This window comes from Lissotriton vulgaris, chromosome 11, assembly GCF_964263255.1.
Source record: "Lissotriton vulgaris chromosome 11, aLisVul1.2, whole genome shotgun sequence".
Classification (NCBI taxonomy): Eukaryota; Metazoa; Chordata; class Amphibia; order Caudata; family Salamandridae; genus Lissotriton; species Lissotriton vulgaris.
The window spans coordinates 856,548,855-856,567,376 of record NC_141699.1 but is presented as its reverse complement, the minus strand read 5'-3'; the positions used below and the strand labels follow the sequence as shown (position 1 = coordinate 856,567,376).

Below are 18,522 nucleotides of genomic sequence, written 5' to 3'. Positions count from 1 at the left end.
GCTTCGACCTGAGTCTTTGACAAGACAGTGTCACTGTCGACCCCCGAAGGTTCGGTTGGGTCTTGCTCATCGCTGGAGCCGCCCTCTGCGGCTCCAATGGCCATACCGTCGTCTCTTACCTCGACGGCTTCATCGTCCTCGATGTTCTCATCGTCTACCTCTTCTCCGTAGTAAGATTCTTGACAGGAGGCCGGGTCGGAGAATTGCTCCGGTTCCTCCTCTTGGACGCCCTCGTCGTCCCCAGCCTTGAAGATATCCTCCACATCCGACGTTCTCTGCGCCGGTATTCTCGCCTCACGTCTAAGAGCGAGCGCCTCTTCCGACCTGAATTTCGAACAGGCCAAGCAACTCTCCTCGTCGTGGTCTGGGGACAGACACCTGTTGCACACAGGGTGCACGTCTGAGAGAGGATACTTTGCGTTACAGACCAGGCAACGCTTAAACGGGGCCTGGAACTCCATCGTCGATGTCAATCTTCGATCGGGCCTAAAAAGCAGGGAGCACACGTGCTCAAGTATCCGGGAAACCGGATAAGTTAACTCAGAACTGAACGAAGTACAATACCGACGCTTAAAGAGGCCTTTTGGCCTGAAGAAAACAAGTTTTTCCTATAGGTTCCAAACGAGAGTCACGGAACACATCCGAACCCAATGGCGGAAAAAAACAATCTGAGGATGGAGAGGATGTCCATGCGCACTGTAGTCCAGGGGAGGAGCCACCTATCTCGTGATAATTCAAAGACTCTTCCAGGACAACAAGGTGCAATCATCCGGACCCAACACTAGGCGGCGATCTATGCACAAGATATGAATTTAGCGGCCCACATGCCTCGAACCTTCCTACTATCTGGATGACAGATAGCCTCCCCAAGATCTTACCACCTCTTTTCGTCCCATTCTCTCTTTGCTTTGAACTGTACTTGTTTGTACTCCTTCCTAGCTTCACAAATGCTTAGTTTGTCCCTATTTCTAATGGCGATAGATGCACAAGTTACTTACCTTCGGTAACAATATATCTGTAAGTACAGTAGTTAGTGTTAGATTCCTTACCTTAGAATATCCCCAGGCGTCAGACTGGATCCAGAAAATTTTGCGTAGCAGTACCCCTGCGCGTCGGTAGGCATTGTCTGCGGCTTCGCGTCCGTCGTCGGGGTCATTGGTGCCAGGATGACGTCGTCTGAGTACTTAGACGCCGCCCTCGCGCGCTAACGTCAGTTCTTATACACAGCTTTTCCGCGCCAGAAACGCAGAGCCATGATAAAAACCAACACTGGTGCCATGAAAACTAGGGCCCTGAAAGGGGGATAACCTTAACCCTAGATATTGGTTCGCAGAATGGGAAGGATTGGTTGGGCAGTAAGGAATCGAATACTAACTACTCTTTCTTACAGATATATCGTTACCGAAGGTAAGTAACTTGTGCATCTGAAAGAAACAGGTTAGTATTAGATTCCTTACCTTAGAATAGATAGATTACCCAGCAATACCAACCCCGGTGGTGGGTCTGCGAATCAATGATCACACCAGAAAGTCCTGGAGAACGTAACGGCCACAAAAGCCATCTCTCAGGACTTGGCTGTCCAGGCAGTGGTGTCTTGCGAACGTGTACAGCGAGGCCCACGTAGCTGCCTGACAGATGTCCTGCAAGGGGTCTCCCCGACCCAGGGCAGTAGTAGCACTGTGGCTGAGTGGAATGGGCACTTAGCCCCACAGGAGGCTCTATCCTAGCCAGAGAGTAACAAGCCTTGATGCACAAGACGACCCATCGAGAAATGGTCCATTTGTGCACCGCCCGTCCCTTCTTAGCACCCACGTAACAAATAAAGAGTTGGTCATCCACCCGGAACTGGCGTGTGCGATCCAGATAGAATGAAAGCGCACGTTTGGGTCCAGACGGTGGAGCCTCTCTTCCTCTTTCGAGGGATGCAGAGGCATAAAGAAGGTGGGCAAGGTGATGGACTGCCCGTGTGGAAGGCTGGGACTACCTTGGGCAGGAAAGAGGGTCGCGTCCGCAACACAACTTTGTCGGATGGATAGAAAGGAAAGGAGGTTGAGAAGAAAGAGCCTGGAGCTCACTTACTCTCCTGGCAGAGGTGATGGCAACCAGGAATGCAGTCTTCAGAGTAAGGAGACGAAGAGGACAGTTATGAAGTGGTTCAAAGGGAGCGCACATCAGATAAGTCAGAACAAGGTTCAAGTCCCACTGAGGCATCACGAAATGAACAGGAGGGAACATATGAGTGATGCCCTTCAAAAACCTATTTACAACTGGGGACTTGAACAAAGAGGGCTGATCAGGGAGCCTTAAGAAGGCGGAAATGGCAGAGAGGTAGCCCTTTAGAGTGCCCAGAGCAGAGCCCTGCTGGGCAAGAGAAAGAAGAAATAGGAGAACCTCTGAAAGAGGGGCAGAAAGGGGATCCACAGCTTTTGCTGTGCACCATGCCACAAATTTGTTCCACCTGCAGGCGTATACCGATTTTGTGGAGGGACGCCTGCCTGCCAGAATCACATTACAGACTTCAGGAGGCAAGTCAAATGGCTTCAACTGCCGCCGCTCAATCTCCACGCCTGTAAGTGAAGACTGGACAGGTTCGGGTGGAGGACCGTCCCCTGCTGCTGCGACAGAAGGTCCTCCTGAGAGGCAGACGAATCGGGGAATCGACAGACATGCTGAGTAGCCCGGGATACCAGTATCTTTGTGCCCAGTCCGGATCCACAAGGATGACTTGGGCCCGGTCGCGTCTGATCTTCTTCAGCATTCTGGACAGAAGTGGTATCGGCGGAAAGGCGTACAACAGACCACAGCTCCACTCACGACGAAAAGCGTCTCCGAGCGAGTGCCGCCTTGGAAATTCCAACGCACAGAGCTGATGACATTGCGCATTCTCTCCAGTGGCAAATAGATCTAACCAAGGCTCTCCCCACTGCTGAAAGAGGCCTTGCGCCACGTCCAAGTTCAGATGCCATTTGTGATCCATCATGCACCGACGGCTGAGTTTGTCCGCCCTGGCGTTCAGGGAACGTGCCAGGTGTTGAACCACCAGGGTCACACCCTGATGTTCCAGCAATTGCCAGAGGCGCAGAGCGTCCTGGCAAAGGGTCCACGACTCCACCCCGCCCTGTTTGTTGCAGTACCACATGGTGGTGGTGTTATCCGTGAACACCTGCGCTACACTCCCCCGGACAGAGGGGAGGAATGCCTTCAGTGCAAGTCAGATCGCCCGCAGCTCCAGAAGGTTGATGTGGAGCCGGGACTCCGCCGGAGACCAGAGGCCTCTGATCTCCGCCTCTCCCATGTGGCCCCCCCAGCCCTGGAGGGACGCGTCCGTCACAACTACGTGCTCCGGTTGGGGTAGGGAGAGGGATCTGCCGCTGACCCCATCGCGGTCCGTGAGCCACCACTGCAACTGTCTCGCAGTGCCCTCCGAGATCAAGACATGGTCGGACAAGTTGCCCTGATGCTGGGCCCACTGAAACTTCAGGTCCCACTGCAGAGCCCGCATCCGCCACCTGGCGTGATGCACCAGAAGGATGTAGGAGGCCATCAGCCCCAGAAGCCGCAGCGTCAACCTGACCTAGACTCGGGATAACGGCTGAAAGATCAGAATCAGAGCCTGAACATCCTGAACCCGCTGTTCGGGAGGATAAACCCGAAACTGCGCAGAGTCTGGAAACGCTCCGATGAAGAGGAGCTTCTGAGAGGGACACAGGTGTGACTTCGGCATATTGATGGAGAACCCCAGCAGGTGCAGGAGGTCGGCCGTAGTCTGGAGGTGGCTGACGACTGTCTGGGGTGAGCCTGCCTTCAACAACCAGTCGTCGAGGTAGGGGAAGACTGAAACCCCTAACCTGCGCAGATGAGCTGCGACCACCGCCATCACTTTCTTGAACACCTGTGGGGCGCTGGTAAGGCCGAAGGGGAGCACGGTAAACTGAAAGTGCTCGCGACCTACCGTGAACCGCAGGTAGCGCCGGTGGGCCGGCAGGACGGGGATGTGAAAATATGCGTCCTGCAAGTGCAACGCTACCATCCAGTCTCCAGGGTCCAGGGCAGCTAAGACCTGAGCCTAAGTCAGCATCTTGAACTTCTCCTTCCGGAGGAAGCCGTTGACGTTTCTTAGGTCCAAGATAGGGCGTAGGTCCCCTTTGCCCTTCTTGGGAACCAGAAAGTAGTGGGAGTAACAACCACGTCCTACTTCTGGCCCCCTTGGCCAAGAGGGCCGAAACTTCCTCTTGCAGAAGTTGCAAGTGATCCCCCGACACGCGGTGGCATGGCTGGAGGGGTCGCCTCGAAGGGGAGGGAGTATCCCCTTTGGACAATTTGCAGCACCCACCTGTCCGATGCGATGGTGCGCCAGTGGAGGAGGTGATGGCGAACCCTGCCCCCCACTGGCATCATGTGGGCCTGAAAGCTCGGACTAGGAAGGCTTTGAGGCGGATGCTGCGGGGGTAAATGTGGACTGGCCGCGCCGTTATCCCCCGTTACCGCTCTGACGGTAACCACATCCGCCACCGCGCTGAATGTTAGTCTGCGGCCCGTGGCTGGCAGGATGTGTGGGAGCACCCCTTCTGTGGCCACAAAAGGAGCGCTGGGCAGAAGACTGCGGACGCAGGCCGACAGAACCAAGGTCTTAGTCGTAGCCCTGGAGTCCATGATGCGTTCCAGCGCATGATCTGCCTTGCCACCAAAGAGGTGGCTGCCATCAAACAGCATCTCCATAAGGGTGTTTTGGACATCGGCCGAAAAGTTGGCGGACCTCAGCCAGGCGGGCCGGCGAACTGCCACAGACGTGGAAATCGCTCTTCCTAGCAAGTCCGTGGTATCCAGTCCACATCGTATAGAGTACCGCGCTGCGTCTCTTCCCTCCGCAAGGGCTTGAGCGAGCTTCATCCGGGCTCCCTCCGGGCACTCAGGTAGCACGGCCGCAACCGTATTCCACAAAGAGTGGTTGTAACGGCCCAAGAGGCATGCGGTGTTGACCGACCGCAACCCCAAACTAAGGGAGGAGAACATCTTCTTTCCGAACTGTTCATACCTCTTGGATTCCCGATCTGGTGGTGCCGTCGGGAATGCGGATTGGAAGTTAGAGGCCTGGATAACCAGGCTCTCGGGGGTGGGGTGGATGGTCAAGAAACTAAGGTCACCCGGGGCTGGGCGGTGGCGCCTAGCGACGTTCCTATCTACGGGGGGACCTGTAGTGGGCCTGGACCAAGTGCCCAACAGGACGTCCGTGAGAGCCTCATTAAACAGCAGTAGAGGCTCTGGTGAGCTTGCCTGCAGTTTAAGGACCTCTGTGAGGATGTTAAAACTCACTGTTGCGACGGGGAGCTCAAGTGCCAAGGCCTTGGCTGCTCTCATCAGCACCACACTATAAGCAGCCCCTTCCTCCATAGCCATGGTAGGAGGGGAGACAAAACCAGTGTCTGGTGAGGTATCCAGGCCACTGGCTTCCCCTAGTTCCTGTGTCCAGTCCTGAAATGACTGGCACTCACGTGCCAGGGGTCCTCAGACCCCCCAGTCCCCATCGTCGTCCATGTCCTGAAATTCAAGTGTAAAGGATGGACCCAGATCCTCGAAGTACTCTGCTTCGTTCGGCGCCGAATGTGGCGTCGATCGACGCCGCTCCGACGCCGGATTCAGACCGAGGGGTAGACCAGGGACGGAGTCGTGCGGTGACGACGCCGGGGATGACACCCTAGGGGCCGACGCCGGCGGGATTGTAAGGTCGACCGGCGGCGACGCGGATCCGGAACCGGATCCAGCAGGACCATGCAGCGTCGGGACAGAAGTCGTCGACGGCGCCCGGGCCGAAGCACCCGGCCCGCTTGGGTTCCCAGTCGGGGCCGCTTGGCCCAAAGGCGCTGCGGAACCCGACGGAGGAGAGAGAGACCTCATGGCCATGAGGAAGGCATCGATCTCCTCCGGCGTCGCATTCTGCCCAGGGACCGGCGGGTATGGAGCAGGCTGCGACGCATGCGGCTCCGGCAGAGCCGCGTGGGCGGTGTCACCCGAACCACCGGCCGCGTCACGCCAGCGTTGGGGGGAGTTTGAAGAGCGATGTCGGCTCTTCGACTTCTTGTGCCTCTTACCTGAGGACTTGGAGCCCGACGAGTGGTGTCGACTCAACGAGCTGTGATGACTCCAGCCCCGCGACCGGTCCCTCGACCTGCTTCCGGACCGGGACCTCGAGCGGCGCGGGGAAGACTGCCGGAGCTCGAGGCGCTTACGGGACCCCTCCTGTCTAGCCTTCGACGTCAAGTTCTGGGGCATTCGTGGTCGGGCCCCAGGCAATGCAGGCACTGGCGATGGGGGTCGGTAACCGACATCAGTCGGTTGCAGTCACAGGGCTTGCACCTGGGCATCCCTACCGGCACCAATGGAGTCGTAGACTCGAAAACGGATCCAAAAAGGATCAAAAAAGTTTAGTCAAAAAGTGACTAAAGGGTACCACTTTCTCCGGACCTGCGCTTGCTGGCGCGGAAAAAAGAAGAACTGACGTCAGCGCGTGAGGGTGGCGTCTAAGTACTCCAACGACATCATCCCGGCGCCGACGACGGACGCAGAGCCGCAGACGACGCCTACCGACGCGCAGGAGTACTACTACGCAAAATTTTCCGGATCCAGTCTGAGGCCTGGGGATATTCTAAGGTAAGGAATCTAATACTAACCTGTTTCTGTCAGATAGTCTCCAACTCGACACTCTGCATTCCTTATTGAACCATTGAGCCCTCATCCTCCTGGACCTCTCCGCAGCGTTCGACACTGTCTGCCACCGCACCCTAGTGCAGCGCCTCAAAAACATCGGAATCCAAGAGAAGGCACTCAAGTGGATCATCTCCTTCCTCGCCGGAAGAACCCAGAGAGTTCGCCTCCCCCCGTTCAGATCCGAGGCCACCGAAGTCATCTGCGGCATACCACAAGGATCATCTCTCAGCCCCACCCTCTTCAAAATCTACATGAGCCCCCTCGCGGCCATCGCACGCCAACACAACCTCAACATCCATCTCCTACGCCGACGACACCCAGCTGATCCTCTCCCTCACCAACGACCCCGCCACCGCCAGAGCCAACCTGCACGAAGGGATAAAAGACGTAGCCGAGTGGATGATGAACAGCCGCCTGAAACTGAACTCAGACAAGACGGAAGTCCTCATCCTGGGATCATCAGCCTCTGCCTGGGACGACTCCTGGTGGCCCCCTGCCCTGGGCAGCGCACCCAAACCAACGGACCAAGCAGGCAACCTGGGCTTCATCCTGGACTCCTCCCTCTCGATGACCAGACAAATCAACGCCGTCTCATCGTCTTGTTTCAACATCCTACGCATGCTCCGAAAGATCTTCCGATGGATCCCCACGGAAACCAGGAAAACGGTCACCCAGGCACTCTTCACCAGCCGACTGGACTACGGAAACACCCTCTACGCCGGAACCACAGCCAAACTACAGAAAAGACTGCAACGCATCCAGAACGCCTCCGCTCGACTCATCCTGGACATCCCCCGACACAGGGACATCGCCGGACACCTGAGAGACCTGTACTGGCTCCCCGTCAGCAAGAGAATCACGTTTAGACTCCTCACCCACGCACACAAGGCCCTCCACAACCTGGGACCCAGATACCTCAACAACCGCCTGACCTTCTACACTCCCACCCGCCAGCTACGATCGACCAGCCACGCCCTCGCCGCCGTTCTACGCATCCGAAGAGCCACCACGGGAGGAAGATCCTTCTCCTACCTGGCAGCCAAGACTTAGAACTCCCTCCCCATCCACCTCCGTCTTACCCAAGACCACCTCTCCTTCAGGAAGCAACTCAAGACCTGGCTGTTCGAGCAGTAGCGGACCCTCCCTCCCCCAAGCGCCTTGAGACCCTCCGGGTGAGTAGCGCGCTATAAAAATTTCTTGATTGATTGATGGAGTGGAGCCCAATGGTCTATCCTGTTTTGGCCCGGACTTGTGGCCACAGACAAGAAAGAGACTGGCCAGGTGTTCAAAAAAGTCTTTATGTGAGCTACTACAGGCAAATGTTTTGGGAAAGTCGTCGGCCTCCACACCCAAGCTCTCTAAGGTGCTTTCTAGGTGTTTTGTGGTCAATCTGGTCTTGGATTCATCTACCATAACTGCAGGCCATTTGAGCCGACGTTTATTATTGGAGGGGATTATCTCCTTGATACTCAATGGAATCAGTCTGACCTTTGTCCTCTTGCCCCATGGTTGTTCAACAGTTAGGCTAAGGGAATTATGGTCACTGTCACAGGACGGGGTGAGGATCATGTCCTGTATCAGGGGCCATAATGCAAGGTCTACTAAAAGATAGTCAATCCTGCTCGCACCTTTTGGTCCACAAAACGTCATCCCTCCTTTGTTGGAGCTGGTTCTCCCGTTTGCGGCTCTTCGCCTGTGTTCTAAAGAGATGGCATTCAGGTGCAATGCTGCTTTCGACCATTTTTTAACAGGGGTAAGTTCCAGAGGTGGCACCATCCATGCTTTGTCCTCCTCGCTCACATCATGGGACTCTGCCCAGTCTAGTGGTTCGAATGTCACATTAAATCGCCACCAACTATTATGGAGTGGCCATCCTGTCTTGCTTCCAATAGTTGGTCCGGTGCATTCTAAGTTGGAAAGCTACCTCCTCTGATACTTCTGGCACACAATGTCAATGGACTTGCCCTTGCCATTGTTTAACCTTACCCCTAGAATGTCGGCGCTGTTGGTGTCCAATTACTTAAGATCGCAGTTAAGTGAGATGTTAATTAGGATGAGCAACCCACCTGACGGCCGGCTATATTTGGATAAAATGGCCGGTCTGTGAAAGGTCATGAACCTAGGTATAAATGTGGGGGTCAGACTCCATGATTCCTGGAGTAAGCAAATCTCATGATGGTTTATGAGCTCAAGGCAGTGGGGGAGGTAGAGTTTCCCCCTTATGCCCGCCACATTCCATGACACTATCTTCAGCGCCCTACCAGGGGTTATTGAAAAGTGAATCTGGGGAAGCAGTGGGATATGTGGGGTATTAGTCTTTATTGGGGAGTAACCAAGTGTATCCAGAATGTTGGCCTGCACACCGTCAATTAATGCGGAGGCTGGAGCAATATCTAAGACTAACTGTGTGTTATAGAGTATGCTCTCAAGCTCAGAGGAAAGCACTCTTCGTGCATGTGGGATATAAAGGGAGTGTGCTTATTTTTTTATCTTACGGGTGCACTTGGGATCCTTTACTAAAGGTGTAGGAAGTCAATCATTCTGAGAAAGTGATGAAATGGGTGAGCTCACACGAAGCTGGGGAGCGTTACTGGGTCGTTCCAGTGTATAAAGGATGTTTAGTTTCAGTCTAATCTTTGTAGGAGATGGAGAATGCGATCTCAATTCCATATCAACTAGATTCTGAACCAGTAGATCGTTTACTAGAATAAGTTCTAGGGCATCAGTTGGGCTATTTTTAAGGATGCATCTTTTTGCCTGAACAATATCTTCCCTTATTATGGATCTACAACCCCTGGTACAGCTCAACCAATACATGCCCTTGTTTTTAAGGGTTTCAGCATTCCCATATTTGGAGCGGTTGTTGTCCAGTTTGTGGATATTGGTCATGTATATTCGTTTCGACTGGGGTGCAGAATAGACATATCATTTTTCCAGTGCACATAGATCCAGTGGGCACATCACATAAATCTGGGAGGTAAAAGTAAATGAGTGTCAATGGAAGTCTGTACAAGGGCCAGGAATGTAGAGAAGCAGATATGTCCGACAGACAAATGCCTCAGTGTTGATATATCTTAAGGTCCCAGGAAGGTAGTGGGTGCATGTGTGATAAATGTGGTATGCAGGCACAATCAGCTTAAATATTGTGGCTCCACAAAGGACATTAATTAGGATGCTTCTTTGAGGCTTAAAGAAGATACATTAAAAAGAAAACCCAGTGTCCGAATACACTGTATTTTACCTTTGTTTACAGGAATCAGCATGGTCTGCACCCCTGAAGTAGCAGTGGTCCCACCCAGCTGCTTCATCTGGCTGGTGGGGATGGTCAGAACCGACTTTTGTGGACTTGACAGATTTGACTGGATCTTCAACAACCCTTAGGAAAAAGAGATTTTTGAAATCATTAAAGAAGGGATACTGAGAATCACCACAAACGCCAAGCATTCTTCAAAGACAGACCACTGACAATCATAGCCATCCTCTCCCATTTCCGAAATAAATTCTACAGAAGATGATCACCAACTCTTGCTGTTCTCTAAATAGACAGGCATCACTTCACTCATTAGAGATAGCACCAACATCCATTTCATCACTTACTATTTCCCTAACACAAGGTGAGAGAAGAATTGCCTCCATTCACCAATACTGACAAGTGCTGCTAGAAAACAACAAAGCCTCCCTCCATTCTCCCATCAAAAAAACTGCAAAGCGTATCAGATACCTCCACCAATCTAAAGCTGACCACAATCTGCCTCCTCACACTCTGTCAATATACATGATTTTTATTCACCGTTTCCCAAAGATAAGCTGCTTAGTACCACCACCTCCTCTAGCCTTATTCCAGTCAAGGACAAACTACAAACCTCAATATTCCTCTCAATGTTCTACAAAGACAAGCTGCTGAGTCTCACACCGCCTTCAATCATTACCCAAAGTTAAAAAGCAGGGCTCTTAAATCCATCTGCCATTCTTCATTCAGGTGCGCTGCTGATAATCACCATGCATCATTTGTAATTCAAAGAAAATCTACCAAGATATCTTATTTTGTAACAACAGTTTTACTGAGAAGTACCACCTCGCTCCCCCTTCTCATAACAAAGATTCTAGCAGAAAGGCAACCCAGTCCAGTTCCAAATTACCCAACACAAACAATTCTGCACCTCATTATTAAGGAATTTTACCCCGTAAACAATATATAAACTGTGACTGTCTGTTTCCCCATTGTGATGTTGTCGAGGCTGGCTGGGGGAATTGTCAAAAATCTGCATTTTTTTTTACAAGAGAACAAAATGATGTCAGACCCCCAAAAACAAAGAGAAATGTTAGGAAAGCCTGAAAAGACCACCTCAATAGTGTATTGGTTGCTTTAGTAGTTTGGAGGGGAGGACTTTGATGCTGGATAAATACAAACAAAAGGTAGACAGATGTTAAAGTATTTGATAGAAACCAATGGCATTTTAAATGAGGGGTTTAATAAAGGTTTAGTATTCAAGTCCTCAGCCCGTCAGGTTAAAAGCATAAAGAACATTTTGATTACCTGGAGTGGACGTCCTGCCGCTCACAATGGGGGCTGCTGATACAAATGGGGAGGCACGCACAGCAGCAGCCATGCAGGGATTGCTAGTTGCTGATGCCCCACTCTGGACCTGGTTTACTAATACGGGGTGGTGCTCTCCAGATGCCTTCAATGCGGAAGTCACTGCAGATGATGAGCTGGAGTGTGCTGCGTCTACCTGCTTCGAACAAGGAAAAAAGTGCCATTCTTGATTCATCTTTAACATGCTTCACATCCAGTTTTACATTATAACAACACAAAACATATACAATGAGAAAAGCAAACCATAAAAGTCACAGTGACTTTCTTTTCAGCACATGTGATCATTATTAGTGAAGACTGATGCAATAGTCTTACATTCTCAGCATAACTTGTAAAGTTCCATCTTGAAAATCTACTCTGCCTTTAAAAAACGCCACTAAAAACAAAATTTAGCCTCTAGAATCGAACATCCCCATATGCTTCACCCTGTACATTTAAGAAACGATCACTAATCTCCATCATCGGTCATCAAATATATTCCCATCAGCTCTTCCTGAATAAGGTACAGGTACATCATCACAGTGGTACACATACTAGAACTTTACACCCCTCTACTTCACACACAGAATATGTCTGTCCCTGTTACAAGGAGGTGAAGAAAAAGTTACTTACCTTCGATAAAGCCTAACCTGGTAGAGACTCTATCTAGCTGTAGAGTCCTTATCTTAGAATATTCCCCAGGCGTCAGAGCGGATCCTAAAATTTTCGAGCAGTACTGTAGTGTAGTTCCTAAAGTACCCCTATGCAGGACCTGCGCTTTTGGAAAACCTACACTGTGGTTCAGGTGGTAGACTGACTCTGAGCATCCCCCACCGCGTATGTTAGCCTTGTTTTGCATTAGCTAGTTCACAGTGCCACTAGAATCTCCTTTTATCAGAGAGATTAGTGTTTGGCAACCTCAGGGCACAACAAACCCTGATTCCTCGGACTCGTGGAAACAATATACTACTTTTCGCCCAGTCACTTGTGCTAGCTCGTTTTGTCTCCGAGAGATACGCGGAAGAAACAGTGAAGCATGTTTACATTAAGAATTTATTGTACCGTTGTTCTTCTAGTGTAAAATATATGCGCTGCTACAACTGTTACACAAAAGCAGAGATATAGGATCAGCAGTATAGTGAATAAAAAGGAATAGTACAGTTCTACCGTTTTGCAATAGTCATGAACATATACATGAATATAAAATGCATTTATAAAATAAAGCGCATACTCCTAAGAGGCCTGTCTAGATGTACTTAAGTGTACCTAAAATGTAGAAGGTGTGAAAGAGCTAATAAGCCTAAGAGCCAAGAATCCCGCTAGGATTTAGTCGAACTACATTGCCTGAATAATGAGTGTGGGGGATCTCATCCTGGTTTCGAGTTAAACACCCCGCAAGGGGATGTTCAGACCACTGTCAGCTGGAGCGACTGCATGCAGCAGTCTCCGCTTCTCTGGCCAGTGTGTCGGCCTTGAAGTCTCGGTTCCCTCATGCATACTGATAGCATGAGGAGCTGTATTTATACAGTCCTTGTGCATCTGTTAGCCATTGTACAGAATGAGGATGACGCTGGGGATTAAACCTTGTGCGTAGATAGGAGAGATTAAGTATACCCCCTGGGTAGTGTCCTCATAAATTATTCATATGTGCTGAGGATGATGTTTTAGCACTATCGATTGTGAAAAACCCTCCCTCTGCATGGAACTAGGTGAAAGGTTTAGTCCATAAAAGGCCTCAGACCTTATAAGGCGTTATGTCCCTATAAAGCATTCTGACCTTATTAGGAGTTATGTCCTTCTACATTGACTTCACCTTCATATTTCCAACAGGCCCTACCTTACAAAGAGTTGATCTTCCACCAAGAACTCTTTGGGATCATCAAAGTAAAACTATAACCCTCTTTTTATGGCCCAGGCAGTGCAGTCTCTTCTCTTCTTTAGAAGGGTGAGGCGAAGCAAGAAAGGTAGGCATGGTGATATTTGGCCTAGATGGGGCGTGGCTTGGACGCTGAGGGTGATGGCGGCGTGAGCCCAGAGCTCCGTGCCTCTTCCCCTCGATCATCCTGATAAAAACAGCGGAGAGCCCACGTGAGCCCCGGTGCTGAAGGGGCACATCGCGGTGACCTGCGGGCGTAATTGGAGCCTCTGCGTGGGCTGTTTCGCCGAGTGCGGCCGCCGAACACCGGAGCGGCCGGGGCCGGAGGAAGGAGGCGCTCAAGATGGCGGCGGCGATGCAGAGCTGAGGGCGCTGAAACTGGCCTGGCCGCCCGCTGCACCGCGGCTCTACAATCGGGCTCGGCCGCTGGCCACGAGGCATCTGCGATCGACTTCACTGCAACCGGAGGGACCGGCGGACCTGGTGATTGCCGCTGCCTTAGCGGGAGGGGCCGGCCATCGACGTGACGCAGGCGGCCGCGCTGGGGGAGACGGCCGCCTGGAGGCGCCTCTGCTGACGGGAGAAAGGGGACGCAGATTGAGCCAGGAGCATCGGAATCTGTCCTGAGACCCCCCCCTCCCCGGCGAGAAAGGAGGTGAGAGGAGGGGACCGCACAGCAGGCCCGGGGCCGAGGAAATCTAGCAGGAGGGGCCGACGCCCCCACCCCCCTCCCGCAGGCAGCGATCGACCGAAGGAGATAAGAGCGGCTCAGGGGGCCGGGCGGTCAAGGCCCAAGGAGGCCGCGAGTGGCGGCGGCGACCCACCAAGGAGCGGCGGACGGGTCCCGAATCTACCTGGTGGCGGCTCCTTGGGGCGCAGAGGCACGCATCGCGGGCATAGTGGAGAGGGGCGAGCAGAGAACGATCCCTGAAGGCACGAGACGGACAGGGCCGATTGAGACTCCCGATATCCCCACCAGAGGCCACAGCAACGAGAGCGGGAGGGGCGGGGGCAGCCGAGCAACAGGACTGCACCACCGATTGAGGGCCCGTGAGACAGCCGGTGCCTAAGAGGGGTACCGGGCACTGAACAGACGCTTGAGGCAGGGCCCTGGACACAATGGGGAAGCCGAGAAGCAAGGTGGAGGGGACGGCGACCTCGGATGCAGCGGAGGGCGACCCTGCTGAGCCCACGGACCTGCAGCGGCTGCAGGGTCGCATCTTAGAGGCCATAACGACCACGCGTGAAACGCTGCACAACGACATCGCTCAGGTAGCGTCGGGGCTGGGCCAACTCCGGGCGGACCACGACAAGCTAAAGGACAGGGTCAGGGACAATGAGACCACGCTAAAGGACCTGGCGCCCGCTCAAAGCGTTGGAGAGCAAACTCACGGATGCCCTAGACCGCATTCAAGCCCTGGAGAGGCGGGCAGAAGATGTGGAAAATAGGAGCCGACGCAGCAATGTCCGGATAGTAGGCGTGCCGGAGACTGAGGGGGAGAAGGATATCGTGGCCTATCTTGATAATTGGCTGAGGACAGTGGTAGCACCGGAGGGGCTGTCGCCATTCTTCACATTGGAGCGAGCGCATAGGGTCCCGTCTGGTCCTCCTAAGCCGGGGCTGCCGCCCAGACCGATCATAGCCAAGCTACTACATTACAAGGACAGAGATCTGCTCTTGCAAAAAGCCCGGGACGATGGCCCATTTCAGATTGCGAACAGTAAGGTCACGCTCTTTCCTGATTTCCCCTTTGAAACGCAAAAGCAGCGCGCCTCCTTCCTAACGATTAAAAGGGAATTGCGCACCGAGGGCATTTCCTACTCCCTGCTCTTCCCGGCTAGGCTCCGGATAGTGGTGGATGACAAGACGCTCTTCTTCAGCGCGGCAGCGGACGCTTGGGACTGGTAGGAAACATACAAGGCAGGGACGGATGGAGCCAAAGTCCGAGAGGAAAGGGAAAAGGAACAGGAGCGCTCGTCAGCGGGCCTACGGAAATCGAAGAGGCTGCGGAAACGGAAGCCGGGGTCGCGCAAGCCGACGGCCTCCCAAACTGAAGCTGAACGGAAGGCCGCGCTGCTGGAGGTGGAGAAGCTGGCGCGGGCTGGGGGCCCTGGCTCCAAACAAGGCACGGACACGGACACGCATGTTTCGGCCTCAGGGTCGGAATCGGACCTATCTGGAATCCATCGTGCCAAGATTGGTGACGCCACAGACGTCGGAGGAGATCCTGAATGTCTGACTTACACACTGCAGGCGGGGGTAACGGTTGGGACACTGGACGGGGGCTCATGACCTGGTAGACATGAGGGCTGGGGAAGGTCACTGGGCTCACAGCCAGATCCATTCATGGGGGATTGGGGAAGGGGCGGGGGGCGGGCAGCGAAGCTCCCTTCTGGCCAAGGCCGCGTTCCATAGGCCCTTAAGGCACCCACGGCTACGGCCGTGTAGCAGCAACCTGGGTCAATCAGGTGCGGGAGTTTGGATGGGAGCTGATATCTTGGTATTGGGGCCGGTTCTGGAAGGGGGAGGGGGTGACACAGTTGGGGTTTGTTTGATCTCTTTACCACCGTTGACCCTGGGTAAGCTGGGGGGTGGGCGGTTGGGAGGTCATGGTTTGTTTGGGGGGGGAACCACCATCGGCGAGGGGCTGGCATTAGAGGGAAGATATCGATCTGACCAATGGGACAATGGCTAATGTGAACGTTTTGAACTGCATAACCTGGAACGTGAGGGGGCTACACACAATGCAGCGCAGACACAAAGTGCATGCCTTTTTATTGCGGAGGGGGGTGCACATTGCACTACTACAGGAAACGCATCTCACGAAGCAGGAGGGAGCAGCGCTGCAGAGGAGGTGGAGGGGCCAGCTCTTTCATACCTGTTATTCAGCCTATGCTAGGGGAGTTTTGATTTGGATCAGGGCAGGCACGCCGTTCCAACTCACACGCCAGCTGATAGACCAGGAGGGGAGGTATGTGGTGGTAGAGGGGAAGCTTAGGGGTAGAGACATTGTTCTGGCTAGTATATATGCCCCGAACATCGACCAACTAGCTTTCTTTGCGGAAATGTCGGGGACACAGGCGCACTCCCTAGAGGGCCCAATACTACTGAGGGGGGGGGGGGGGGGGACTTTAACTCCATAGCGGACACTACCCTGGATAGATCCCACCTGTAGGAAGGTAGATCCTGACTATGGTTGCCCCCAACTTTTTGCCCTGTGTTTTAGCTGGTTTTTGACATAGTTGGCCTGGGACCCTGCCAATCAGGACCCCAGGCCTACTGCTCTCTCTGTAAAATGGATTCCATGTACCTTAGGTACATATCCACTTGGTACTGGGCCACCTTATCAGACCTTGTAACTCAGGGCATAGGTGTACCCAGGGCCTACCAGGGGCTGCAGCATATATTATGCCACCCCTGGCTGACCATCTAAATCTGACACAACTGGCTGCACGACAGCTGGGGCAAGGTGGTGTAATCACCCCTTGCTGTAGATATAGTATACCTATATCTAACCCTAAAATGGACACTCGTATTCCTATCAGTCACTCCTATGGCAGGCCTTGACGATCCTGAAGGCAGAGTGCTTGGAATCGTGTGAGATGGTGCTCTGGCATGAGCTGAGCCCGTTTGCAGCTTGCGGAACCAAGTCCTAATAGCTGTTCCATGATAACGCATACCATATACTCTTAAGTGCATTATAATCCTCGCGGTTATATGCCAACTCTGGGGTCGCTTTATCAAAACATGTCAAGTAAGGTGTCATACGAATTGGAATACTAACCCCTCGCCAATTCTGGCGACGGGGTTAGCATTCCACCCTTCTAGAGGGACACGACATGTGTGTAACTGTGAACCCCGGTTAAAGTTAACTCGAGCCTCAGCATCACAAAATGGATGCTGCCACCACAGACACAAGTCTGACTTCCTGCTGCTGGGAGTCCTTCCAGCGAGGAGAGCTTGGACAAAGGGTTTCCTGTCAGGGGCGGTGCTAGCACCGACCCAGACAGGGTTTTGTGTATCCTGGGTAGGCAGGGCTGAATAGGAAGGTGACTGCAAGTGGCACCCCGGTGCTCACTATGCATCTGCCGGCTAGAACCAGTTCCAGGGGCCTACCAGCCCCTGAGCTGGGGAAAGTCCGGCATGGGAGAGGGGTGTAACCACCCCCCTTCCTGGTCCCACCCATGGGCAGGACCTAGTCGCGTGCCAGCCCCTTTTCTTAGTATAAAGATAGGAGCGGGCCCCCTTCCCAAATTAGATCATCTTTGAATCCTGAAACTACTTTCTACGAAAGGAACTCAAGACTTCTTCCTAAGATTTCTCCCTTGTGACTAAGGAGTAGTCAACCTGCATCTGCGGGCACCAACTAAGAACACTGCGGTTTGCTGCACGTCCTTCCTCAGGAATCCGACCGACCAGCACGACGAGAACCGGCTTCCCTGGCACCTCTGACCTCTACCTACATCGTCAGCTCAGCTGAGATCCGTGGGTGTGACGAGACCTCGAGGGACCGTCCATCTTCAGAACTGCACGACGCTTATCCAGCACGACCGCCGAGGGATCCTCGAGTGAGTGCTTTGGGGTGTGAGAAGCCCTAACCCTGAGCAGCTCCAGCACCGAAGTCCAGCCCCCCCCAGCATCCACGAGATCTGCGTGGGGCCCTTCTGCTCTTTGCTGCTCACCGCGTTGTCCGGCTACTTGCCTGCTGGCTTGTGGCCCTCTTGACGACGCACCACGACGACAACACCGCTGGTCTGGTTGCTCCAGACTGGCCCTTGCTCACCTCCAACAGAGGAGCACCCGGACCCTCCTGGTCCACTCCAGACGCCATTTTGAGTCCACCGCGTGGGCTTGCATTTGCCAAGACTTGTTTCCCCAATCCTGGGTCCAGCGACGTCGACAGCAGATACCCTCGTGGGACAGCTCGCACCTCCATCCTTGTCGCCGACAACGCCTCCTGGTCCGTGAGACTGCAGAGCCCAGCGTCGCCCACTCACCTGGTCGAGGTGACTCCATCCGGTGCCATCCTGGTGCCCATCTAATCACTGGCTAGTGATTCAGAACTTGGTCCCCTCTGCTTACAGGTATCCTCCATCATCGATCCAGGCTTGGATCCCTCCGAATCTCTTCACTGGTCGCCTGCCAGCAACTTCTTCTTTCAGGCTCCATAGACTGCAACGAGGATTCCCGACGTCTTTTCAGACCTATGCATCCGCAGCCCCTGGGCTAGGTAAACTGAGCATTCCGCTGCTCCAGCATAGCTTAACTATCTAAGTGTCCAGATCCTTTTTCGTTTCAGCTCTACCTAGTCTGATTCGTCCGATAACACTAACTTTACGAAATCTAGCATCCATAGACTTTGTC

General features: G+C 53.3%; 1 protein-coding gene across 3 annotated transcripts in view; it reads right to left on the bottom strand.

The window, feature by feature from the left end:
- Window positions 1–18,522, bottom strand: part of YEATS2 (YEATS domain containing 2) — a 1,498,478-nt gene that overhangs the window by 673,782 nt on the left and 806,174 nt on the right. For 2 of the 3 annotated variants that reach the window (XM_086943990.1, XM_086943992.1), the window contains exons 20-21: window positions 11,243–11,441; window positions 9,947–10,081 (exon numbers count right to left, since the gene is read on the bottom strand). In XM_086943990.1, the coding sequence (XP_086800116.1) occupies window positions 9,947–10,081; window positions 11,243–11,441 (334 nt within the window). The remainder of the gene's footprint in view (window positions 1–9,946; window positions 10,082–11,242; window positions 11,442–18,522) is intronic. The other variant, XM_086943991.1, reaches the window with a different exon arrangement.